The following is a 27,921-nucleotide window of genomic DNA, read 5'->3' on the forward strand; positions in this document are numbered from 1 at the left end:
GGGGTTAACGAAGCCTATAAAAAAAAAAAAAAAAAAAAAAGTACAATGAGTGCATGTTTATGTCAATAAATGTAAGGCTGTGAATTATAAGCTGTAAATAAAGCCTATTATAAGGTGCAAATAAATGTATGCATGCATTATAAAAAAAATGGAAGAATGGAATGAGAGACGTTTATATCACTGGCCATATGTACTAAGTGTAATGGGAACAAAAAGAACATGCTATATAAGATGAGTAGGGATACACAGATATATGTATAGAGTCCAAAGTGGCAATAGATGTTAGAAAAAAAATAGTCCTCCAACTCCGTACTTTCCCACAACCCCGTATCTCACATTTATCCATCAGGGAAAATTCGGATGTTGAAATGAGAAAGGGAATAGGAAGCACAAGTCTGTGATCTTTGAACAGCATTTCCAGGCATACACACCCGACCTTTGAGAAAAATCCAAAAGGAAAAAAAAAAATAAGTCACTGGTCTTCGCATGTAAGTTATTCTGACAAAGTGCTTTGTTGCTAGCTTGTAATTGCTGATGTGAGCTGGCAACAGAGTGCGCGCTGTCATTGTGCAGGGTCTCGCCCATCCCTGAAATGGGCGTCATTGATGCCACTTCGTTTCAAGGAGTGGATAGGGGCTGTGGCAGTGACTGCATCCTCTGCCTCCTGATGATGATTCAGTATCCCAGCATGCACTGGGATTCTCAACATGTCATTGAAAAGAAAGTGGAACAAAATAGAATAGCAGTTAGTGTAGATAAGGAAAAATGGGACATTTTTAACGCAAGTATATTAGAAATTAGTTTAGATTATGGTAGTAAATAGGTAGGGCTTTAGAATGGAATTCACTTTGACATTGGACCACCCCTTTAATCCAAGCGATTAACACCTTAAAGAGAAACAAACATTGAAAAGCCAGAACTGCTGTTTATTAATCACTCGCACCTGTGTAAAAACTGCAATAAAGTGAATGAAACATTATACATAAATGCTGCCAATAAAAACACCAGTGTAAGACACAAATAACGAGCCGTCACACATCTCCACTGATGGAAATAAAAAACGACGGGTCTCGGAAAATGGCAACAGACATTTATTTTCTTACAATTTTCCACATTTTTCTTCACCTCTCAATAATAAATGTCTGGAGAATCCTGGTGCCAGGTGGTGCACAAAGAGCCCGCGCTCCCCAAACACATGGCCCAGTCACCAGCTGCCATGACATTTACTGATAAGAATTGCATCTTTCAAAACCACAACTCGTCCCACAAAACCCTCATACAGCGATGTCAATGGAAAAATGAAAAAAGTCATGGCTCCTGAAAGAAAAGAACAAAAGCACAAAGACAAAACAAAAACGCCTGTGTGAGAAGGGGTTAAGCTCACAAGATCTCTAATTCCTCTGCACAGTGTTGAACTATGAGGTAAAATCACAACTAATCTCTTCAGAGATGAGCACAAATCAGGGGCCACACAGTGCAGGTCATGACCCTGACAGGTCAGGTCACTAGTGACTCAATGGCCTTACATGTTACCACAGTGCAGCAGCACGGCCAGGAGTCTGGCTCCGCCCACACAGGTGACTAAACACAGTCCTGACGTCATCAAAGGTCCTTCAGCCCAGCCGCCGTTAGTGGTGGTGAGGCTTGGAACGCAGACAGGAAGTGTATGATCACCTAACATCCGGTGTGTAAGTCCTGACAGACCTGGGGCTGCCTCTGCTCTATTAAATGTCTCCTCCGCTCCAGGGGTCGTGAATAGCGGCGGCTACAGGTGAGTGTGGAGGTCTGCAGCCACCGTACTATGGGCGGGGTCTCCTCTGCACACGGCATGTACAGGCTGTAATGTGGCTCCATCGCACTGACTGGCGGACTTGTTACTGCACATTGTCAGCACAGGGGGGGCTGTACAGATGTGTGTGTATATGTATGTACAGCGAGGAGTCTGTGTGTGTGTGTACAGCGAGGAGTCTGTGTGTGTGTACAGCGAGGAGTCAGTGTGTGTGTGTGTACAGCGAGGAGTCTGTGTGTATATGTATGTACAGCGAGGAGTCTGTGTGTGTGTGTACAGCGAGGAGTCTGTGTGTGTGTGTACAGCGAGGAGTCTGTGTGTGTGTGTACAGCGAGGAGTGTGTGTGTGTGTACAGCGAGGAGTCTGTGTGTGTGTACAGCGAGGAGTCTGTGTGTGTGTACAGCGAGGAGTCTGTGTGTGTTCATCGAGGAGTCTGTGTGTGTGTGTGTACAGCGAGGAGTCTGTGTGTGTGTGTACAGCGAGGAGTCTGTGTGTACAGCGAGGAGTCAGTGTGTGTGTGTGTACAGCGAGGAGTCAGTGTGTGTGTGTGTACAGCGAGGAGTCAGTGTGTGTGTGTGTACAGCGAGGAGTCAGTGTGTGTGTGTGTACAGCGAGGAGTCAGTGTGTGTGTGTACAGCGAGGAGTCTGTGTGTGTGTGTACAGCGAGGAGTCTGTGTGTGTGTGTACAGCGAGGAGTCTGTGTGTGTATGTACAGCGAGGAGTCTGTGTGTGTGTTCATCGAGGAGTCTGTGTGTGTGTTCATCGAGGAGTCTGTGTGTGTTCATCGAGGAGTCTGTGTGTGTTCATCGAGGAGTCTGTGTGTGTGTGTTCATCGAGGAGTCTGTGTGTGTGTGTTCATCGAGGAGTCTGTGTGTGTGTGTTCATCGAGGAGTCTGTGTGTGTGTGTTCATCGAGGAGTCTGTGTGTGTGTGTTCATCGAGGAGTCTGTGTGTGTGTGTTCATCGAGGAGTCTGTGTGTGTGTGTTCATCGAGGAGTCTGTGTGTGTGTGTGTGTACAGTGAGGAGTCTGTGTGTGTGTACAGCGAGGAGTCTGTGTGTGTGTGTGTTCATCGAGGAGTCTGTGTGTGTGTGTGTACAGCGAGGAGTCTGTGTGTGTGTGTGTACAGCGAGGAGTGTGTGTGTGTGTGTGTGTACAGCGAGGAGTCTGTGTGTGTGTGTACAGCGAGGAGTCTGTGTGTGTGTGTGTGTGTGTACAGCGAGGAGTCTGTGTGTGTGTGTGTACAGCGAGGAGTCTGTGTGTGTGTGTACAGCGAGGAGTCTGTGTGTGTGTGTACAGCGAGGAGTCTGTGTGTGTGTGTACAGCGAGGAGTCTGTGTGTGTGTGTACAGCGAGGAGTCTGTGTGTGTGTGTACAGCGAGGAGTCTGTGTGTGTGTGTACAGCGAGGAGTCTGTGTGTGTGTACAGCGAGGAGTCTGTGTGTGTGTACAGCGAGGAGTGTGTGTGTGTGTGTACAGCGAGGAGTGTGTGTGTGTGTGTGTACAGCGAGGAGTGTGTGTGTGTGTGTGTGTACAGCGAGGAGTGTGTGTGTGTACAGCGAGGAGTGTGTGTGTGTGTGTGTACAGCGAGGAGTGTGTGTGTGTGTGTGTACAGCGAGGAGTGTGTGTGTGTGTGTACAGCGAGGAGTGTGTGTGTGTGTGTACAGCGAGGAGTGTGTGTGTGTGTACAGCGAGGAGTGTGTGTGTGTGTACAGCGAGGAGTCTGTGTGTGTGTGTGTGTGTACAGCGAGGAGTCCGAGTGTCTGTACACAGCGAGGGGTCCGTGTGTGTCAGTCAGTGTGAGTGTCCTTGTGATAGAGAGAATGTGTAATGAGGTTTTCTACAAACGATTGTTAAGATTGGCCTTTGAAATGTTGTTCTTGATAAATTTTCTCTTTACATTGGAACAAGGAAGATAGTTTTGGGGTTCACAAATCACACTTGGTGTATTCAACAGACTCCATCCACCAGGCTAGTATTTTTAGCATCCCTTTTTTTACCTATATAAACTGTATAAAAAAGTATAATTTGCTGTATTTTTCTGCACAGATGGATGATGTAAGAAAATGTATACCAAATACAGTATTTAAAAGGCTATGCCTGCTGATACGGTGGCATGTGTTGTAGGTTTTATTGGAGTTCCTTCCTACATATATTACACTGATATGTGAACAGTGACTTACATTGTAGTTGTCAGTCTATACTTGGAATAGTTTCTTCCCGCCTCTGAGAGTAAACTGAATTCCCTTGTGCTCTGTGATCGGTTTACATCTGAGGAAGAAAATGTTCCTCGAATCATTTGTATGTCTGTTGCCGCAAGAAAATGTAGTAAAGGAGGATTTTATATCATCATTAAGTGACAAATTTCTGTTCACAGGGATCGGCTCAGATCTGAAGTTGCATCCTGAATATATCTTATGTGCCCACTGATAATGGACAAGGATGGGAATCATGTGACTAAGAGGATATTGAAGCTCACCTTGGAGATCATCTGTCTGCTGACTGGTGAGGTGAGGGATTCTCATTGACCCAGTGTTTTCACTTACCTTCTAAAATGTAGTGAATTGTACTGATGTCCTTTACCTCTATTTATAGGAATATACACTTGTCAAGAAATTTGGGGAATATGTGTCACTTAAGTCCATAATGGATCCTGAACTTCAATCGTGGGCACATGAGAGGAAGAATGATCAGAAGATCCTGGAACTCACCAAGAAGATCACTGAGCTCCTGACTGAAGAGGTGAGTGCCACAAGGATTGTTCCAGACAACAGTAAGAAAAGTGCCTAAATGGTAATTCTGGTTTTATGTGTCAGGTTCCGTTAAGATGTGAGGACATCATGGTCTGTTTCACTATGGAGGAGTGGGAGTATGTAGAAGGACACATGGATCTGTACAAGAGTGTCATGATGGAAAAACCTGAAACCGTCCCTTCTCATGGTAATTTTTCCCCAATTTAGATCTTTGTAATTGAAGCATCTGCAAACAGAAAAACCTTAAAGGGAACCTGTCACCTCGTTTTTTCGGTATGAGATAAAAATACTGTTAAATAGGGCCTGAGCTGTGCATTACAATAGTGTAGTTTGTGGACCCCGATTCCCCACCTATGCTGCCGAAATACGTTACCAAAGTAGTAGTTTTCGCCTGTCAATCAGGCTGGTCAGGTCGGATGGGCGTGGTGTCTTCCCCCAGATCTTGCGTAGTTTTCCGTTGGTGGCGTAGTGGTGTGCGCATGTCCAAGGTCCCGAATCCTGCACAGGGGTGTGAAAATAGCAGCGATGTCCGTTATTCCATTGGTGGTCGGTGGGCGCGGCCATCTTGCTTTGGCCGCGCGTGCGCAGAAGCGGCGCTCTGCTGGCCGCGGCTTCAGGAAAATGGCCGCGGGCATCCGCGCGTGCGCAGATGGCTATCGCGGCGGCCATTTTCGTGAAGCCGAGATGCGAACTCTGCTTCATGAAAATTGCCGCCGCGCTAGCCTTCTGCGCACACGCGGATGCCCGCGGCCATTTTCCTGAAGCCGCGGCCAGCAGAGCGCCGCTTCTGCGCACGCGCGGCCAAAGCAAGATGGCCGCGCCCACCGACCACCAATGGAATAACGGACATCGCTGCTATTTTCACACCCCTGTGCAGGATTCGGGACCTTGGACATGCGCACACCACTACGCCACCAACGGAAAACTACGCAAGATCTGGGGGAAGACACCACGCCCATCCGACCTGACCAGCCTGATTGACAGGCGAAAACTACTACTTTGGTAACGTATTTCGGCAGCATAGGTGGGGAATCGGGGTCCACAAACTACACTATTGTAATGCACAGCTCAGGCCCTATTTAACAGTATTTTTATCTCATACCGAAAAAACGGGGTGACAGGTTCCCTTTAAGGCCGGCGTCACACTGGCGAGTTTTACGGACGTAAGAGCGCAGAAACTACGTCCGTAAAACTCGCATTACATACGGCACAATTATTCTCAATGGGGCTGCTCCTATCAGCCGTATATTACGGTTCAGTATTATACGGCTTTCTACGGCCGTACAAAATCGCAGCATGCTGCGTTTGTCAGCGTATTGCGCAAATAATACGCCAATGAAAGTCTATGGGGGCGAGAAAAATACGGATTCCACACGGACCAGCAGTGTGACCTGCAAGAAATACGCAGCGGTGTTAGTGAAAAGTCGGTAATTCAATTGCCGGCTTTTTCCTTCTCCTTCACAAACCCGACATGATATGAGACATGGTTTACATACGGTAAACCATCTCATATCCCCATTTTTTTTGCATATTCCACACTACTAATGTTAGTAGTGTGTATGTGCAAAATTTGTGCGCTGTAGCTGCTAAAATAAAGGGTTAAATGGTGGAAAAAATTGGCGTGGGCTCCCGCGCAATTTTCTCCGCCAGAGTGGTAAAGCCAGTGACTGAGGGCAGATATTAATAGCCAGGAGAGGGTCCAGGGTTATTGGCCCCCCCGTGGCTAAAAACATCTGCCCCCAGCCACCCCAGAAAAGGCACATCTGGAAGATGCGCCTATTCTGGCACTTGGCCACTCTCTTCCCACTCCCTGTAGCGGTGGGATATGGGGTAATGAAGGGTTAATGCCACCTTGCTATTGTAAGGTGACATTAAGCCAGATTAATAATGCAGAGGCGTCAATTATGACACCTATCCATTATTAATCCAATTGTAGGAAAGGGTTAAAAAACACACACACACATGATTAAAAAGGATTTTAATGAAATAAACACAGCGGTTGTTGTAATAATTTATTGTTCTCGCAATCCATCAGGAACACCCTCGCTTGGCAAAATAATAAACGCACAAGATACATACCTTCTGATGTCAGATCACGTCCAACGAGGTAATCCATCTGAAGGGGTTAACTAATATTACAGGCACGAGCTGCGATAAACCACTCGCTCGTACCTGTAATCCCCGGGTGCTGAAAGGAAAGCAGGATCTGTACTTACATTGAGTCGCGGTGAGGCGCCCTCTGGTGGATATTCTCATGAACTGCAGCCTGGGAACTTTTTCCCACGCTCCAGGTCATATGAGGACATCCACCAGGGGGCGCATCACCGCGACTGAAGGAAATGTAGGTCATTGACCTACATTTCATTCATTCGCCGGGGATTACAGGCACGGAGCACAGCTGCATTTAGCAGGGCTCCTGCCTGTAATATTAGTTAACCCCTTCAGATGGATTACCTCGTGGGACGAGACGGTTCACCAGAAGGTATGTATCTTGTGCGTTTATTATTTTTCCAAGTGAGGGTGTTCCTGATGGATTGAGAGAACAATAAATTATTACAACAACCGCTGTGTTTATTTCATTAAACTACTTTTAAATCGTGTGTGTGTGTTTTTTAACCCTTTCCAACAATTGGATTAATAATGGATAGGTGTCATAATTGACGCCTCTCCATTATTAATCTGGCTTAATGTCACCTTCCAATAGCAAGGTGGCATTAACCCTTCATTACCCCATATCCCACCGCTACAGGGAGTGGGAAGAGAGTGGCCAAGTGCCAGAATAGGCGCATCTTCCAGATGTGCCTTTTCTGGGGTGGCTGGGGGCAGATGTTTTTAGCCAGGGGGGGGCCAATAACCATGGACCCTCTCCTGGCTATTAATATCTGCCCTCAGTCACTGGCTTTACCACTCTGGCGGAGAAAATTGCGCGGGAGCCCACGCCAATTTTTTCCGCAATTTAACCCTTTATTTCAGCAGCTACAGCGCTGAAATTTTGAACATACACACTACTATCATTAGTAGTGTGGAATATGCAAAAAAAATGGGGATATGAGATGGTTTACTGTATGTAAACCATGTCTCATATCATGTCGGGTTTGTGCAGGAGAAATGAGAAGCCGGCAATTGAATTACCGGCTTTTAACACATATCGCGCTGAATGAAATCTAAATACAGAATATATATATGTGTCTCAATGATATATATATATATATATATATATATATATATATATATATATATATATATATATATATATATATATATATATATATATATATATATATATATATATATATATATATATATATATATATATATATATATATATATATATATATATATATATATATATATATATATATACTGTATACTGTATATATGTTTTCCCGAACATTTGAGCACATAAATCCATTAGATGTCGGTTTTGCAAGCCTGCGCGAAAATCTCGCAGTACGGATGCCATACGGATTACATACGGAGGATGCCATGCGCAAAATACGCTGACACACCCTGACTACGGATCAATATTTTGGGAACATTTCTCCGTATTACGGCCGTAGTACGGACGTATAATACGTGGCGTATTGTCTTACGCCCAGTGTGAGGCCGGCCTAAAGGTGAAGGGATTTTCTAGTCTGAAAATGTGCAATTAAATGATGTATAGGGGTATGTGTTAATGATGGACCAAGAAGTACCCCTCATTAATATCAGCAACTAACTGCACTCAAATGTCCCATTAACCCTTTAATGAAATTAAGTTGGTTGCTTTTTCCTGCTCTATGTTGTACATTTTTGTCCTTGTGATTTTGTTGGTGCACCCACTGGATCAGCAACAGGAGCATAACAATATTAACCCCTTCACGGCATGCGCTGTGCTAGTACTGCTCATGTCGTGTATCCCCCTTTGATGTGGGCTCCGACGGTGAGCCCACATATTTCCCGGCACATGTCAGCTGTTTTGAACAGCTGACATGTGTCCGGAAGAGCCGTGGGTGGAATCGCGATCCACCCATCGCTATTAACACATTAAATGCCGCTGACAGCGGCATTTAACATGCGCTTCCGGCAATCGCGACAGAAATCCGCCCATCAGTGACCCCGTCACGTGGTCGTGGGTCACCGATGGGTTGGCATAACAACCAGAGGTCTCCTTCTGTCCCGCAAAATACAAGCCCTCACATGGGCCATATTGATGTAAAAATAAAAAGTTAAGGCTCTGGGAAGCAGAGGAGTGAAAAACAAACGCAAAAATGAAAAAGGGCACCGTCTTGAAGGGGTTAAACAGCTGTATTTGGCATAATTGACCTTCCAGTGGTCTGATCAAAAAGTGTTGATAGAGTGCGATGACAGCTAGGGGTGTAATAATGGCCCTTTGATCTTCCACCCTAAACATTTGGCCGGGCCTAGTACGATGCAATACAGAAGTACTGCAGTGTATTTAATACCAGCATCCTTGTAGATCAAATATGTAATTCCTTAATGGGTTTAAAAAATAAAATATTGGAATTGGACAGTCCATAAGACCTCAAACTATACAATAATCCTGGGATTTAGCTTTTATTATGGGAAGCAGTGCATGACCACCTGTCCAGTCCATGCTAGCACTTTTCCACTCCATATTCTATGTGTACCCTCTGCAGCTGAAAAAAAAAAAACCTGTCATTAATTAGTGACATACACCCCAATTCTAGAGTGCAATTCGACAAGAAAAATATCTTCAGCTCATCTTAAGTAGTAAATCCATGGTAGTGAACTTCCAATGGGTGGTGCACGGACTACAGTTTCCTATTGGTATCAAGCAGGAGAGATCCAAGTGAAGTGTAAACATCGGGAATCACATCATAATGTACACTACTCTCAAAAAGTTTAGATATTTGGCTTTTGAGTGAAATTTATGGAAAACGTAAAGAGTTCACGCTACAGTGATCTTTTATCATGAAGGTAGTGCACTTAAGTAGAAGCATGCAATGGTGATTTCCTCATCTTAAAAAATTTATTGAAACAAAAGCCAACAATGGTCTGTATACGCCAACAAAAAAGGTGAATATCTAACTTGTCATGTGGCATGGAACATCAATTACAGCTTGACAACAACATCTCATGCTGTTCGCAAGTCGAGTTATTGTCTACTGAGGAATGGCATCCCACTCTTTTTATGAAGGGCGGTCATCAGGTTATTGAGGTTCTGGAGTACAGAGTTACGAGTCTCTACATGGTGACTCAGCTGGTTTACTATGGGAGTCATGTCAGGAGAAAGTGCAGGCCACTCCGTTTGATGTACCACAGTCTCCAGCATCCATTCCCTAGTGATGTGACCTTGAGCTGAAGCATTGTCTATGAAGTTGAAATTAGGTCTGTGTTATTCATGTAGAGGCACAATGACTGGGTTAATTGTTATTCTCTTAGTAGGGGCTTGTCACTGTACCATTCAAAAAGTGTAGGGCTGTTCTGTATTGACCAGACACACCTGCCCACATTAACACCACCACCAAAGGCTCGTCTGGCGACAACAGTGGCTGATGCATAGTGTTCTTGACATCTCCAACATCATTGGCGGCCATCATTCATGCTCAGTGTGAATCGACTTTCCTTCGTGAACAACACTGAGCCCCACTGGTCCCTCATCCAGCATAGATGCTCACTGTGCCTGGTGGTATGGTCAGGTACCCTTATAGGTCGTCTAGCATTCAGACCACGCTGATGTGTTTTTGGTTTGATGTGACATTTGAGTGCCTCTCACATCCCTTAAATGTGTCTGGAGTTGTTTGGCTTTCATCAATCAGTTCCGAAGGGCTTTGTTCACAATGAAGCGATCATTAGTGTGGGATGTGGCCAAAGGATGTCCACTTGTCTGCCTTTCTGTGACTCTTTCAGTCTCTGTATCTATGTTGCAACCTGCCGATGACTCTCTGTGACACTCTAAGCTCAGTGACCACTATCATCTGAGGACATCCTGCTTGAAGCCTTACAATGGCGAGGTACTGTTGATCAATTGTTAGGTGTTGTCTTGGTCTCATGATGTCAAAATGTGAACAGTGTGATGTGGAGGACTGTTTAGATACCAATTCTAATTGTGCCCCAAACTTTATTGACCAATTCATGGATCAAACCCCTGTTGTGAATTTTGCCATTAAACTCCTTGTGATAGAACAGCAAGTTGTGCAAAAACTACTGAAACATTGAAGAGTTGGACATGTGCATTCAGGAGTTTAGAGAAGCTCACATTAAGTTCAACTGAAAGTGTTACAGTACTTTTTATGTTCATCCTGAAATTTCACCTGAAAGCCAAATATCCCTCACGTTTTATTATTGTATAATTTAAAAAGAAGCATAGTAGAAAAGTCTGGGAAACTGGGCTGCGCGTTTTGAACTGAATGTTTTTACTCATAGCACTATTTTATGGTTATAGACTCCTTTTTATAAGGCTAGATGCAGGAAATAACGTTGAGAAACAGCTAAGTTACTTCAAAAACTTATATCAAATACCCACATCAAAGCATCTCTAACCAGAAACAGGTTAATGATATACATCTCATCCAGTTTTCTGTTCATGCCTGTCAACACACGTTTCCAATTTAAAGATCCACAAAGCTTCTCAGTTCCGAAGAATATGGCATCGATCTTCTCCCCTTCTGCGTTGAGGTATTTTATCAATAGCATTAACCCTTAGATGACTGACATCACCGGTATGCACACGTAGAAAGTGTTGTGATGCACCAGATAAGCTGCAAGTAGTAGGGTTCTGTTCATCACAGATATTCTCGGCAATGAAGAGGGGCTTACTCTCCCCAGCTTCTTAGGTGCACTGCACATGTCCGGGGGCACATCGTAACAATGTAATCTGCCATCCACTGAAGACAGTACCCAAAAGGAGAACGCTAAGCATGGCTGTGCTCCTTGGACATGCGCGGTCTGTTTCTGAAACTGGAGAACGCATACCCAGCTTCATTACACACGGATATCAAAGGACGAAAGTAGAAGTTTTAAGTACGGTATTTGCAATAATGTATTGTTATATTATAATATAGTTTCCTGCCTCTAGTCTTATAAAAAGGAATCTGTATCCATAGACCTAGTGCTATATTCAGTTGGAAACGCGTAGGAATTTTCCCTTGAATTTCTTTTTATTATGGTTTTTTTTTAATTATATGCTAGTAAAGGTTATTTTTCTACTGAATATCATGTCTGGACGCGATGCTGGAGTTTTACACTTTACCCCATTCTAAACTGGTATTACTGGTAGTTTTTTTTTTTTGTTTTTTTGTTTGTTTTTTTTTTCCCCCAGTTTTCATAAAATCCCTAGTTATCTCCTGCAGGATTTGACTCCTCATATATTCTCAAGCTGTGTTTCCAGCCGCCCACACCCCTGCAATCTGACAACCATACTGTACATAAGGAAAACGCTGGAATGGTGAGCACCAGCTCATGAATTTCAAAGACTTCTCGGTTTTTGCTCATAATGGAGAGGACTGGTCACTGCAGCTAATAACAACCAAAATGACAAAAAAAAAATTCAGTGTTGGAAGCACTTCTGAAACTTATTTTGATAGAGTACCTTTTAGCTACACCATGTGCACAGGTGCGACTGAGTATGGAGGGACAGCTGACAAGGATATGCTAGAAGATATGGTCATCGTGAAGTAAGCAGAAAGTTGGCATCATGTGCAGACACACAAATTTCCGAAGTGCTGCTCTAATGAGGGCAGCAGTCCATAGAAATACAGCTCCATTGACCCAAGCATTGTATTTTGGTGCTCTGATTTCTGAAGTCATAGTATGGAAGGACTATCTTTTACTCTGGTTATCGTTTTGTGTATTGATAGTGAATATAACCTCTGTGGATACATCTGAAACATTGAAGGCAGTTCCTCCATGCCCAAGCATCAATGACAAGGAAGGTGCTACTATAGAGGGTAAGAGTTCAGGGATAATGTGTGTCTAACGAGCTTTGTCGCCAATGTACACGTTAACTAACAGGTGCTTACTTACATTCACCTGCGGCAATTACTGTTTGGTTTACATCTGAACGATTGTTGGTACGGACATTGTTTCTGAAAATGGAGGTCTTCAGTCTGCTCTTTTCTAGGCGATACGTACCACTGTAGGATACTCCTTTATTGCATTTTCATAGACTTTTTGTCACTCTGCACTATATTTGAATAGAGACAATTCATGTTATAGTAATACATGCCTCTTTTTTCTTCCCCTATACAAGCAACACTCCCCTGATGACCTCTCATTATTAAGAAAAAAAATGCCTTGGGAGGGATTCTTTTGGGGTGGCTATCAGAGCCATATTTGGGGACTACCCTTGTTAGAGCGGGAGCAAATATATGGGTCACGATAGGGTAAACTAAGGTGAAAATGGGATCCTGCTATCCCTAGAATTTTGCAGAACTGGATGTCCCTTGGCTCAAATGGGTGAGATATGAATATTTTATGTACACTGGCACTTTTTCATTTAGTTTGTCTTATGTATTTATGGCACTAGATAACTATGTGCAGAATTTAAGTGACAGGTGTACTCATTATTGTTGGTTGTTTTTATTACAGAAGCAATAAGTTATGTTTTTAATAGAGTTTTTATATGCTGGTTATAGGACATTATCCATTATCTGGATGGTTTGGTCTTTGCTAGGAAGGCTCTGCATCCACCTTACCCTGGTATTGCTCCTGCATATATAAAAACCTACCTATGGGTAGGTTGTGGTCTTCTTTCAAGTATATCTCACTTGTCACGGGCTTACCACAACATAGAAGAGCCAGAAGACCGCAGCGTCTTTTTTTTCTTTTCCTCCTACTCCAGCACTGGTTAGAAGCACTTCACCGTCGTCTAAAACAGTGTAAATTTCTTCTGGCAGTGCAGGAGTTAATCTTTCCTGTTGAGAACTCCCTGGAGCTAAGGCTCTCAGCTGTGCAATGTTAGCCACTACCATCTCCTATGTAATCTGTTTCCTGGCTAGCTCTCATTGTCAGACCTAGCTTTTGCTGCATGGTTGGTGGTTGTTGGTGGTGGTTATTAGGCTGGGGTCACACATGGCGTAAGACAATACGCCACGTATTATATGTCCGTACTACGGCCGTAATACGGAGAAATGTTCCCAAAATAGTGATCCGTAGTCAGGGTGTGTCAGCGTATTTTGCGCATGGCATCCTCCGTATGTAATCCGTATGGCATCCGTACTGCGAGATTTTTGCGCAGGCTTGCAAAACCGACATCTAATGGATTTATGTGCTCAAATGTTCATTAAAACATATATACAGTATATATATATATATATATATATATATATATATATATATATATATATATATATATATATATATATATATATATATATATATATATATATATATATATATATATATATATCATTGAGACACATATATATATATATTCTGTATTTAGATTTCATTCAGTGCGATATCTGTGAAAAGTCGGTAATTCAATTGCCGGCTTTTCATTTCTCCTGCACAAACCCGACAGGATATGAGACATGATTACATACAGTAAACCATCTCATATCCCCATTTTTTTTTTGCATATTCCACACTACTAATGTTAGTAGTGTTTATGTGCAAAATTTCAGCGCTGTAGCTGCTAAAATAAAGGGTTAAATGGCGGAAAAAATTGGCGTGGGCTCCCGCGCAATTTTCTCCGCCAGAGTGGTAAAGCCAGTGACTGAGGGCAGATATTAATAGCCAGGAGAGGGTCCATGGTTATTGGCACCCCCCCCCCCCCCCCCCGTGGCTACAAACATCTGCCCCCAGCCACCCCAGAAAAGGCACATCTGGAAGATGCGCCTATTCTGGCACTTGGCCACTCTCTTCCCACTCCCTGTAGCGGTGGGATATGGGGTAATGAAGGGTTAATGCCACCTTGCTATTGTAAGGTGACATTAAGCCAGATTAATAATGGAGAGGCGTCAATTATGACACCTATCCATTATTAATCCAATTGTATGAAATGGTTAATAAAACACACACACACATGATTTAAAAGTATTTTAATTAAATAAACACAGCGGTTGCTTTAATAATTTATTGCTCTCTCAATCCATTTGCAGGCCCTCGCTTGGCAAAATAATAAACGCACAAGATACATACCCTCAGCTGAACCGTCACGTCCCACGATGTAATCCATCTGAAGGGGTTAAAATAATTTACAAGCAGGAGCCCTGCAAATGCAGCTGTGCTCGTGCCTGTAATCCCCGGCGAATGAATGAAATGTAGGTCATTGACCTACATTTCCTTCAGTCGCGGTGATGCGCCCCCTGGTGGATGTCCTCATATGACCTGGAGCGTGGGAAAAAGTTCCCAGGCTGCAGTTCATGAGAACATCCAGCAGGGGCGCATCACCGCGACTCAATGTAAGTATAGATCACTGCTTTCCTTTCAGCACCTGGGGATTACAGGCACGAGCGAGTGGTTTATCGCAGCTCCTGCCTGTAATATTAGTTAACCCCTTCAGATGGATTACCTCGTGGGACGTGATCGGACATCAGAAGGTATGTATCTTGTGCGTTTATTATTTTGCCAAGCGAGGGTGTTGCTGATGGATTGAGAGAGCAATAAATTATTAAAACAACCGCTGTGTTTATTTCATTAAAATACTTTTAAATCATATGTGTGTGTGTGTGTGTGTGTGTGTTTTTTAACCCTTTCATACAATTGGATTAATAATGGATAGGTGACATAATTGACGCCTCTCCATTATTAATCTGGCTTAATGTCACCTTACAATAGCAAGGTGGCATTAACCCTTCATTACCCCATATCCCACCGCTACAGGGAGTGGGAAGAGAGTGGCCAAGTGCCAGAATAGGCGCATCTTCCAGATGTGCCTTTTCTGGGGTGGCTGGGGGCAGATGTTTGTAGCCAGGGGGGACCAATAACCATGGACCCTCTCCTGGCTATTAATATCTGCCCTCAGTCACTGGCTTTACCATTCTGGCGGAGAAAATTGCGCGGGAGCCCACGCCAATTTTTTCCGCCATTTAACCCTTTATTTTAGTAGCTGCAGCGCTGAAATTTTGCACATACACACTACTAACATTAGTAGTGTGGAATATGCAAAAAAAATGGGGATATGAGATGGTTTACTGTATGTAAACCATGTCTCATATCCTGTCGGGTTTGTGCAGGAGAAATGAAAAGCCGGCAATTGAATTACCGACTTTTCACTAACACCGCTGCGTATTTCTCGCAAGTCACACTGCAGGTCCGTGTGGAATCCGTATTTTTCTCACCCCCATAGACTTTCATTGGCGATTTTTTTGCGCAATACGCTGACAAACGCAGCATGCTGCGATTTTGTACAGCCGTAGAAAGCCGTATATTACGGATCCGTAATATACGGCTGATAGGAGCAGCCCCATTGAGAATAATTGTGCCTTATGTTATGCGAGTTTTACGGACGTAGTTTCTGCGCTCTTACGTCCGTAAAACACGCATGCGTGACCCCGGCCTTAGAGTTGGTGGATTTATCTGTGACTGTTGCTAGCTTTTAAGTGTGTGTGTTAATCTTTCTTCTCCTACTTTGGTTTAACCCCATCCTCCACTCTCCGCTGCATTCCTCTGTCATTTGTATGTGTGTGTATATTTGTATGTTTGGTATTTTTTGTTACCCCTGTTCGTATTGCCTTGTATGTCTGGTAGGTGTATTACGGTACACTACTACCCTTCCCCGGGTGGGGGAAGGCTACAGACTGAGGGAAGATTCAGGAGCTAAGGCAAGGAAGAATCAGGAGCTAAGGCAAGGTATGTGGCCCTGGTGTCTTCACCAACAGAATTAATCTGGGGAGCAGGGCGAGCTGGGGCGCTTCTACCATTAGGGACAGGGAAGGAGCCCCGGGATACCCTCAACAGAATCGTGACATCACCAGTGTTCTTCCTCAATGGGGCCCAAATTTCCCTCCCACTTCTTTGTAATACAATGCGTATTGCTCCAATTTTCTTCTCTCAAGATGTATCCTTACTTCTGGATTACTATACTGCAGTACTGCAAGTTGATGCTTTTTTAGAAGCCGCTCAGCGAGATCTCAACACTATATACAGTCTTTGTACAGGTATTCCTCTTAGTACAGCATGAGCAGCAGTGAGGGAACGTCCTGCACACAGACTTTGTGCAGCAGTTGATGAGATACTAAAGGTACATGTACTGGGCAGTTGAAACGGCAAAGCCTTTGGGATGGAATTAATCAAAGTAAGAAATCATATTCCAAAAAGTGATAATTTTTAATGTCTGGAGGACAATTTAAAAAAAAAAAAAAAAAAAAAATGCTTTAGCTGCTCTTTAAGCAAACATGCTATCTAATCATGTTTTTGTTTCTGTACAATGGTACTCATGCCCGCTGCGTTGGTTTCTTCATTCTCAGTGTCAATTGATTATTGGGTAACTATATATTAGGTGTTTTTCCAGGATATGCTTCCAAACTCCGCTCTTGCCCCTTCAGCTGGTCTCTCTTGGTATCTATATTTTGGCACAATGATTTTTCGTTTATGAAGATATTGCACGACTATTGCACTCAGTTGTAGCTGGTCGTGGTTACATTTCACTCATTCAGTCTTTCTTTCTGGTATTCCAATATAGATGAATCAAGGTATACAAGTACGTCAGATACTTGTGAGAGTCCATCCTATTCACTTGATTGTACAGAGGACGACTTTGACCTTTCGCAGGACAGTAATGAAAAATATGGAGATGGACCATATAACCAAGAAGAAGTTGACGATAAAGAGATGGAAGAAAGTGATTATGTATCCCAACAGAACAATGAAGAGTATCACACTGCTTCCGATGGTAGTGGAGAAGATGAGACAAACTCTTGTGACTGGAAACTGGACGTTGATTATATTTCAAAGGACTGTAAGGAGGAAACTGGCGATCTCACAGAGGCCTATGAAGAGGAAATGGACGATCTCATGGAGGCCTGTAAGGCAGAAATGGATAATTTCACAGAGGATTGTAAGGATGAAATTGATGAACTCACAGAGGACTGTAGGGAGCAAATGGAGGCACTCACAGAGGACTGTAAGGATGAAATGGATGAACTCGGTGAGCACTGTAAAGAGGCAAAGGAGGATCTCCCAGAGGACCGTAAAGAGGAAACTGAGAAACTTGGAGAAGACTGTAAAGAGGAAATAGAGGATCTCAGAGAGGATTGTAAGGAGGAAACTGAGTATACCAGGAAGGATTGCAAACAGGAAAAAACAAGAAAACGAAGTCACTGTAAATATGAAGATGATCGGGTTCAACAGTATTTTGAGGTAGGGAGAAATGCAGAATATATTTTTTCTATAGTAATGTACCTTGTTGTCAAATGTGATCTGCAGGAAAATATCATTTTAACTATGTTTGTCTGTGTAATTGGAAGAACAGTTACAGGATTGGAGGGGTGCTGGAGGCTATTATAGTCACCGCTCACTACACTGCCTATATGTGCATATATATACAAGCAAGCTGTCCACTAAGGAGCAGGGGTCGTGATAACTAGAGATATGCGAATATCTTCGGCTCCCTCCTTATTCGGCAAGCTATAGTGCCTACCGAACAAGCTGCCCCGGGAACCCGGATACCTGGAGCTCTCCGGCTGATTATCTGTTCTGCTCCGCAGCTGCATATGTCGGGCTTTGTGACACTCGCAACATGCATGGAGAGCCCAACAATCAGGCTCTCCATGCATGTGTTGTGACTGTCACACAGCCCGACACATGCAGCTGCGGCGCTGATCAGCAGGAGCGCTCCAGGTATCTGGGTTCCTGCGGCAGCTTGTTCGGTACGCGCTATAGCTTGACGACTATGGACTGAGCCGAAGATATTCGCTTATCTCTAGTTATCACTGTAGAGTGAGCTGTGACTGTTACAGCCCCCTGCACCACCCTGGTGACAAAGAGCAACTGCAGGGAGAAAATAACTGCATTTTGTCCCTTTAGCCGCCTTCTACTTACCCTGCCAAACATGATTAAAATGCTGTTTATCTGCAGGTTACGACTAAATCTCCAAGTAAATAGAATAGGTGACTGGTTCCCTTTAAGTCCTTAGCCATTCACTTGAATTTTTTGGGTGTTTTAATGTAGGGATTATGGTGCAGCAGGAGTTTGGTTACTGGATCTCATAGATTCCTATGAAATCTCTACTCTTGAAAAAACTTTTTTTTTTTTTTTTTGTGTCTTCTGTTTTCATTTTAATAACCCGTTTGGTATTCAGTTGTCATTGTAGCCTTCATAATGGCAGAGGATTTCTGTTGCACACACATTTATTTAAAAATTCTGTTGCTTAGATCTCCTGACTTTTATTTTTTAGTAGATACTTGTAGCCTCAGGAACTAACAATTCTGGAACATCTGTCTTAGGTGTTCCTCCGTTAAGCCCCGCCCACTGCCGCACCTCTTCCTTCAGCTCCGCCTACGTCGCTATGCGTCCTGCATACCCTATATTTACATTGGCTACGCGGATGCCTCCGCATGTGTCGTCTTGACGCTGCACTGACCTGCGTCAAACGCAACATGTTGGGATTTTGTTGCGGTCGGCGCAGCTTCAAAACGACGCATGCGGAAGCAACCGCATACATCCGCATGGCCTGCGTACCCACTGTTAAAGATAGGGTACGCATAACGCATGCAGATGTAGGCGGAGCTGAAGGAAGAGGCGTGACAGTGGGCGGGGCTTCACAGAGGAAGAAGGCTGCCATCCGCAGCCCTGCCAAACGCTAGTGTGAAACCAGCTTTAGAAGTCTGTGTTGGGCTGTTTGTCTGTTATTCCTGTTAGAAATGTGTAAGTAAATTGGCAAATGGTCTTCACCTTGGGTGCCCAATCCGGGCTAATAATTGAAATGTGTATGGAGACACCCTTTTCAAGGGAAATGTAAACGTGCTCTTTGTATTCGGGAAGAACGGCCGGGTAATAACAGGTATACGAACAGATTGTGTAATGCTACAATTTACTAAAAACGGACATAGGGGGGGGAGGTGACAGATTCTTGTAAGGAGGGAATACAATCCTGGACCACTTCACAGCCTGGCTGCCGCACTTCATGTCCTCAGAACTACCAACCCTTATACTGGGAGACTTCAACATTCCCATCAACAGCCCCACTTCCACATCTGCATCCCAGCTTCTATCACTAACCACTTCTCTCGGCCTCTCACAGCTCTCAACCTCTGAAACACACAAAGACGGTAACACCCTGGACCTGGTCTTTGTCTGGCTCTGTTCAATCTCCCACCTAGATAACTCACCGCTTCCCCTCTCTGACCACAACATTCTCTCCTTCACACTCACAATTCCTCACCCACCCCAGCACTCTCCTACCTACCACACACTCCGAAATCTCCAAGCCATTAACCCTCATACACTTTCAGACTCCTTACATTTATCACTGTCCCCAATCTCCTCTTTTTCCTGTCCTGATCTGGCAGTACATCACTACAATGACACTCTTAGAAGCACCCTAGACCAAGTAGCTCCCCTCACCATCAGAACCTCCAAACACAGAGTGAAACAGCCCTGGCTCACATCGCAAACCCAATTTCTCCAGCGATGCTCTAGGTGTGCTGAACGCTTATGGAGGAAAACTCGCACACCAGGAGACTTCATACACTTCAAATTTATGTTAAGGACCTATAACTCTGCCCTTCACCTTGCCAACAGTCCTACTACACCACCCTGATCTCCTCACTATCCAACAACCCCAAGAAACTTTTTAACACCTTTCACTCCCTCCTCAGGCCAAAAGCACAAGACCCTATCACAGACATTTGTGCTGATGACCTGGCCTCCCACTTTATAGAGAAAATAGACAATATCCATCAGGAAATCCGCTCCCAGACACCCAGTGCAATGACTCCCATCCCTCCCTGCATCTCCCCTGGCTCACTCTCTACATTCGATCCCATCACAGAAGAAGAAGTCTCCAAGCTCCTCTCCTCTTCTCGTCCGACTACATGCACCACCGACCCCATTCCCTCACACCTCCTCAAGTCTCTCTCTCCAGTCGTCACAACTCACCTAACTACAATTTTTAATCTCTCCCTTACCTCTGGCATTTTTCCCTCCTCCTTCAAACACTCTATCATTACTCCATTACTAAAGAAACCCACCCTTGACCCATCATGCACAAATAACTACAGACCAGTCTCCAATCTCCCCTTCATCTCAAAACTCCTGGAGCGCCTAGTCTACTCCCGCCTTACCCGTTACCTCTCCACCCATTCCCTTCTAGACCCTTCACAGTCTGGTTTCCGCACCCTACATTCGACAGAAACTGCACTCCTCAAGGTGACCAACGACCTTCTGACAGCAAAATGTAACGGTGACCACTCTCTGCTCATTCTCCTCGATCTTTCTGCAGCTTTCGACACTGTTGACCACCCTCTCCTACTCTCTAGGCTCCAGTCACTAGGCATTAAGGACACTGCTCTCTCCTGGTTCTCCTCCTATCTTTCTGAACGCTCCTTCAGTGTTCTGTTCTCTGGCTCCACTTCATCTCCTCTTCCTCTCACTGTCTGGGTACCCCAGGGCTCAGTCCTTGGCCCCCTTCTCTTCTCCCTCTACACGGCCCCAGTTGGACAGACCATCAGCAGATTTGGTTTTCAGTACCATCTTTATGCTGATGACACACAACTATACACGTCATTCCCTGACCTTACCCCCGCTGTACTACAGAACGCCACTGACTGTCTGTCTGCAGTCTCCAACATCATGTCCGCTCTCTATCTGAAACTCAACCTCTCCAAAACTGAACTTCTTCTGCTCCCGCCTTCTACTAACCTCCCTAAATCTGACATTTCCCTCTCCGTGGGTGGCACCATCATAACACCCCGGCAGCAGGCACGCTGTCTGGGTGTTATGTTTGACTCCAATCTCTCCTTCACCTCCCACATACAATGTCTTGCCCGCTCGTGCCGCTTACACCTAAAGAACATCTCTAGAATCCGCCCTTTTCTCACCATGGAGACAACAAAAACTCTCACTGTCGCCCTAATCCACTCCCGTCTGGACTACTGTAACGGTCAATTAATTGGCCTCCCCCTCACTCGTCTTTCCCCTCTCCAGTCTATCCTTAATTCAGCAGCCAGGGTCGTCCATCTGGCTAATCGTTACTCGGACGTGTCCGCTCTTCGCCAGTCATTACACTAGCTGCCCATTCATTACAGGATACAATTCAAAGTACTTGTTCTCACCCACAAAGCTCTCCATAGTGCGGCACCCCCTTACATCTCCTCCCTCATTTCTGTCTATCGGCCTAACCGACCTCTGCGCTCTGCAAATGACTTTCGACTAACCTCTGCACTAATCCGTACCTCCCACTCCCGACTCCAAGACTTCTCCCGTGCTGCGCCAATCCTCTGGAATGCTCTACCCCAAGACATTAGGACCATCCACAACTTGCATAGTTTTAGGCGCTCGCTCAAAACACATTTGTTCAGAGCGGCCTATCACGTTCCCTAATCAAACTCATTTTATGTTTTTGTGCGTGTGTAACCCATTCACTACTTCCATCTACCCCCACCCCCGGAAGATGGCTGGACCATCACTGTAAATACACCATTGTAAATACACACCTGTGCTTTGTATCTCCCCACCTCATTGTAGATTGTAAGCTCTCACGAGCAGGGTCGTCTTATTTTGTCTTATTTTTGCTTTATTACTGTATTGTTAACGTTGTTACCTATGACTGTTGTGTTTGAAACTGTTAAACTGTAAAGCGCTGCGGAATATGTTGGCGCTATATAAATAAAGATTATTATTATTATTAATACAATTGCAAGCCTAACGGTACATTTTTATAATTATTAGGAAGAGTTGTTAAAAGATGTGAAAATTGAGGTGATATCGGATGGTGAATGGGAGGAAGAGACTTCTTGGTGGGGTGAACCAGGAAGAGATATCTTCATGGAGGAAAGTCCTGAAGACATCCGCCCGGGTAAGAGGTTATTTTATTACTATATATGTCTTTGTTACGTGTTCCCATGAACCTCCTTCATGATTGGCTCCGAACATAATTAAAGGGAAGCTGTTGGTAGGATCATGCCTCCTAAACTGTATATATTGGCATATAGGTCACAGAAAGTTGAGTAAGTGATACCTTGATATCTGCGATCCAATGTCTCATTGCATAGAAATACATTTGTTTTTCCTATTATGTAAATGAACTGTTGAGCTCTATGTGCCGGACACTGATGTACCTGAGAATCTGCCTCCAGAGTTTATTAGAAATGAAAGGGGTCATTACCAGTGTGAGACATGTAATGACTGACAGTGTGCTCTCTTGATCTACATGCCTTTCACTGGTAATTCCTTGTTTTATTTAAAATAAGCTCTGGAGGCAGATTCCCAGGGAGATCTGTGTTCGGCCCATAGATTTTAACATCTCACTTAAATGTTAAGAAAAAAATGTGAATTTCACTGGAGTAAAACGTCGGTTCTTCGGTATCATTTTATTCAGTTTCCTATGACGTACAATCCCATATAGACGCCTTAGGAGGGTTGATCTTACTCACCGATTCCCCTTAAGAAGAGTACGTAATTATGAGGGAATAACTGCTGATATACCAATTGATGTCTTCAATAATGAGCTATCCTCATCTGAAATCTCTAGAATAGGACCTCCCTTCCTTATTTTGTGGGGGTCCACCATTGGGACCCCTTACAGTGATATAGAAGTTGAATTTCTTTTTCTTTTTTTTTTAATTGTAAGAATTTCATAAGGTTCAACCTGTTGGATAAAGAGCCAACCAAATAATAACCCTTTTCAAAACCTTATGTTCAAGGTTTGACATTCAGGTATGTGGACTGCAGCCTCGTGCAAATGTCCTAAAGGAAAAAGGCACACAAAAATGTCAAATTCATTTGTCAACGCACAACAGAAGTGAATATACCAAAACCTAGGTGTTATCAAGCTAAACTAAGTGTTTTTTTTCTTATACAGATTTACTGAAAAACAGAATGATTGCTGAGCCGCATCCAAGCACATTTTATCCTCACTCTAAAAAAGTAGATGGCGGTGTATCTCAGGATTGTCAGGTAAACCTCTTATCAAGAAAATTGTCACTAGGGTGGCTTTGACTCTCATAGCATCCAGGCTAATGTGCCTTAACCTTGACCACCTTCGAGGACACTTTTTATTCTTTCTTAAAATTCAGTTTTTGTAGTTACTTTTTATTAAAAAATGTTTACAATTTGCCTTCTATAGCCTCTGTAGTGCACTTGTCTTTTGCTGGCTGCAAAATGAATTCAGTGACAATCCGTCAGTGAGCTCATTCTGATGGTTTTATTGGAACGTTTGGAGCTTATACCTGTCTTTTCTGAGCTCCTCTCAGCTGATTTATGTGGACAGACCACATGACAGTTGAATGTGCAGGAAAACAAAAGCCTGTAAAAGCCAAATGGTGCGACATTTTTTATGAAACACAATTTCAAAAATATTTATCTCAAACAAATATATTTAAAGGGGTATTCTCAAGTGGTCTATTGATAAACTCAGTTTTGCAGTCTCCTTATTTCCTGTTTTTTGGGGTTAGGCACTACTCTTTAAGTTAAAGTTCTCATCAGTAGCACATCCGTAGGACTGAGCTTTATAGTTTTACTGTAACACATTCAGTTTTGAATCTATTGTTCTGGAGTGCACACTGCTATCATTATATTTATGCATAAAGATAAAAGGGCACTTATAAGCACACAGCTCAGGAAAGGGAGAGCCATGATTAGGAGGATTGCTATGGAATCAGATGATAGAGGTGGCTGGTGATTTTTCAAGATTTATAACAGCAGCTTGTCAGGAGCTGATGGAAAGGGAGGTCAGCAGCTAACCACTGTACAGAAATCTGTTTGCTGCAGAGATGTGGCTGAGATGTTAGTCTCAGCTGATGCACACATTATTATGACAAACTCATTAGCCAATGTAAATCGACAGCATGGCAACCAATCGGGCAAATCTGTTGAGTACACTGATTGGCTGTCAATTTACCTTCAGAGTCTTAGCCAATGCCAGAAACTGGAAGCATTGGTGGAGACTCGCTGGTGGGCCTGAGAGAAGGTACAGCAGTGTTTATTTCTAGTGATGAGCGAGTGTACTTGTTGCTTGGGTTTTCCTGAGCACGCTCGGGTGACCTTCGAGTATTTAAGTGTTCAGAGATTTAGTTTTACAGCTATTAGCCAGGCTGAGTACATGTGGGGGTTGCCTGGTTGCTAGGTAATCCACACATGTAATCAAGCTGGCTAATAGCTGTAAATCATGCTGATGAGGCGATGAAAACTTAATCTCCGAGCAGTCCTAAATACTCGGAGACCACTTGAGTGTGCTCTGGAAAACTTGAGCAACGAGTACACTCTCTAATCACTATTTATTTCATAATTATAACCTGCAGCAGAGCGCATTCATTTAACGCCTTGCCTGTAGTGTAATTACTGGGCTGACTTGGCCAGGGTCTGGGCAGGCACTAGAGACCGAGCTCCTTGGAAACCAGCTGTACACTATGTAAGATGAAAGTTGTCATATCAGGAGAACCACAGCAGATGGAAAAACAAGTTCATTGCAGACATGCTTATTTTCATTCTGGCTAATAAAAGCAATGTAATAACAAAATGCGAATATTCTTTTTAAATTTAAAAAAAAAAACAACCCCTTTACATAAGCCTTCAGCAGTACAATAGGGTGAGAATTGACAGTGCAGCTGAATCTTTGCGCAAGTGCAGTGGTGTAGACATTGATCACCTTGGTGAGAGTAGTTTTAACCACTTGCTGCCAGTTGCATAGTGTAGTATTGCGTTCCAGATCTTTAATATGATGATTCTTAACCCCCTTTTGTTTCTAACAGCCTCCTGTTCTGCCTGGAGAACGAGCAAATAAAAGCAGTCCACAAGCTATGCTTAATTGTCACATTAATAATGGAACTGCAACACTAAATGTTAATTCAAGCAATTGTACAAAAACTTTTCCTCCTTGTCAACGTGAGCTGATGTCCCAGTTCAACGTTCCTGCCTCTCAAGAACATGTCCAAATCGGGCAACTGCAAAAAAATATAAACACTGCCAGGAAAACTACCTCTGATATTCAGACACTACAAAATTTTTTGAGTGAAAGGAACGAAAATAGAAGAATTGAAGAAATGCCTCACACAGAGTTGGATACTCTGCTCTCAAAATTTATTCTGGTGGTGAAGCGAAAAGATGGCAATGAATATGAGCCCCACACCCTCCGCTGTATGGTAGGAAGTATTGACCGCTACTTGAAGGAACACAGCTACAACCACACAATCATTTATGGGAACAGCAAAGATTTTCCACTTACAAAACAGTCACTAAATGCAAAAATCAAATTTCTAAAAAAAATCGCAGAGAGCAATCCACCAATCAGGCAGGAGGCTTTAACCGACGACGACATTAACAATCTCTACAAGACTGGAACTCTGTCCTTGGATAATCCAACGAGTTTACTAAACTTGGTATTCTTCAATAATGGCATTCATTTCGCTTTACGGACAAAGGAGCAGTACGCCCTCCAGTGGGGCGACATCAAGTTAAAAATTGATTCCAGGGGGAACCAATACTTAGAGTATTCCGATCGGCAAACTGAAACTTTAGAAAATCGCAAGAATGTAAGGCAACTGAAACCCAGGATATATGCAACTCCCCATATTCCAAGCCGGGACCCCGTAAATGCCTACTTAAAATATCAAAGCTTCAGGCCGGGTGTCATGATGACACCAGATTCTCCATTTTATTTGGCACCAAATGTGAACTACAATCCAGCATTTTCTGAATGGTACAGGTCGACAAAAATAGGAATACAAAAAATTCGAGCCATGATGTCAACTATGAAGATTCGGGCTTCATTGCCAGAGTCAAAAAAGAAAGTTAGCTACATAACAAAAAGAAGGCTAGCCGAAAGATTGACACAGCACACATTAGCCTCAGGGGCAATGGTGCCGACGAGTCTACAAAATCACTTGCATAGCTTTAACAACAAACCGACTGTTATGGACATGAAGCAACATAAGCCAGGAATGATTATAAATAATTTACACTCGACCTTGACACGGCCATCACAAGAAAGGCTACCCATCGTGAGCAGCATCCAACCCCACCCTTCAACCAGCAGATATGGAGAATTACCTGTTCATAAAAGAAGCTTCTTGGCAACACAGATTGCCCAACAGGGTAACTCGAACATGTACCTAAACTACCGGTACTTGACTTCTGAGGAACCAGCAACAAAGCGCAAGCCTATGTAGTTTCTCACTCTCACTGTAATGTAAGCGTCCGGCACATCTGACCTTTTAGAAGGAACTTTTGAAAATAGCAGTCATCTAAACTTTTTTGACTTTTCTATTTTAGTCTTATTGATGTTTTTTCACAAGGCTTTTTAAGCTATATTTATTCAACTTTTTAACTAAGTTGTTCAATACTTATTTAAAAGAAATTTTACTTCTACACATTTTTTTTTTTGAGTTTTTATTTAATGGAATTTAAAATTGTAAACTTTTCTCAGGCATTTAGATTGTTCATTTTTTTTCCCATTGTAATATAAGTTGATAAAATGTAAGAATCTATTTTTCCATGATTGGGACTTGAAGTAAGAACTGTCCTGTATGAACCGCAGAAGTATGAGTAAAAGAAATATGAAAAAGTAGTTTGTCATCATACAATAAAAGTACAGCTTTTCATGAGCAGTACAATGAAGGAAGGTTGCGATAAATTAGATTACTTGCAAAATTTAGTGTTTTTCTTCCTGACTCTGAAGAACAGGTATTTTACAAAACTCTAACTACTATGTAATACAGGGATTGTTCCATTTAAAAAAAGTAAATTTTAATTAATAGATCTTGGAATAATAAGTTCCACAATTGGCTGATTTAAAAAAAGTTCCTGTGCAGAGATAATCTTATAGTTGTGCCCTTCTGTGCTATTTTGTTTGCTATGACTAACCTTCCAGAGCTGCTCCAGTATATCGTCAGCAGTATACCACAGCTCCTTGCCGAAGGGCCGAGCATAAGGGTACCGTCACACAGTGCCATTTTCATCGCTACGACGGCACGATTCGTGACGTCGCAGCGTCGTATGATTATCGCTCCAGCGTCGTAGACTGCGGTCACACTTTGCAATCACGGCGCTGGAGCGATGCCGAAGTCCCCGGGTAACCAGGGTAAACATCGGGTTACTAAGCGCAGGGCCGCGCTTAGTAACCCGATGTTTACCCTGGTTACCAGCGTAAACGTAAAAAAAACAAACAGTACATACTTACATTCCGGTGTCTGTCCCCGGCGCTGTGCTTCTCTGCACTGTGTAAGCACCATAGCCGGAAAGCAGAGCGGTGACGTCACCGCTGTGCTCGCTTTCCGGCCGGCAGGCGCTCACAGTGCAGAGAAGCTGAGACGCCGGA

At 43.5% G+C, this 27,921-nt stretch overlaps 1 protein-coding gene across 2 annotated transcripts; it reads left to right on the forward strand.

The window, feature by feature from the left end:
• The first annotated feature begins 1,526 nt into the window (after nt 1-1,526).
• On the forward strand, nt 1,527-27,541 carry LOC143764886 (uncharacterized). Of its 2 annotated transcripts, XM_077250959.1 has the most exons (9): nt 1,527-1,771; nt 4,163-4,295; nt 4,381-4,527; nt 4,602-4,725; nt 12,362-12,451; nt 17,131-17,807; nt 22,338-22,464; nt 23,470-23,564; nt 25,358-27,541. In XM_077250959.1, the coding sequence occupies exons 2-9, from the start codon at nt 4,203-4,205 to the stop codon at nt 26,771-26,773; spliced, it is 2,769 nt and encodes a 922-aa protein (XP_077107074.1). In that variant the 5' UTR covers nt 1,527-1,771; nt 4,163-4,202; the 3' UTR covers nt 26,774-27,541. The 2 variants fall into 2 exon arrangements, with proteins under 2 accessions (XP_077107074.1, XP_077107075.1); XM_077250960.1 differs by lacking the exon at nt 12,362-12,451 and having other exon boundaries at nt 1,631-1,771.
• Nucleotides 27,542-27,921: the final 380 nt, after the last annotated feature.

The sequence above is a fragment of the Ranitomeya variabilis genome, chromosome 4, assembly GCF_051348905.1.
Source record: "Ranitomeya variabilis isolate aRanVar5 chromosome 4, aRanVar5.hap1, whole genome shotgun sequence".
NCBI classification, from domain to species: domain Eukaryota; kingdom Metazoa; phylum Chordata; class Amphibia; order Anura; family Dendrobatidae; genus Ranitomeya; species Ranitomeya variabilis.

Coding starts and splice junctions, on each gene's coding strand:
- LOC143764886 (XM_077250959.1), top strand. CDS start 4,203: ATGTGCCCACTGATAATGGACAAGGATGGGAATCATGTGACTAAGAGG. Junction 17,808..22,337: donor GGGTTCAACAGTATTTTGAG/GTAGGGAGAAAT, acceptor TATAATTATTAG/GAAGAGTTGTTAAAAGATGT. Junction 23,565..25,357: donor GTGTATCTCAGGATTGTCAG/GTAAACCTCTTA, acceptor TGTTTCTAACAG/CCTCCTGTTCTGCCTGGAGA.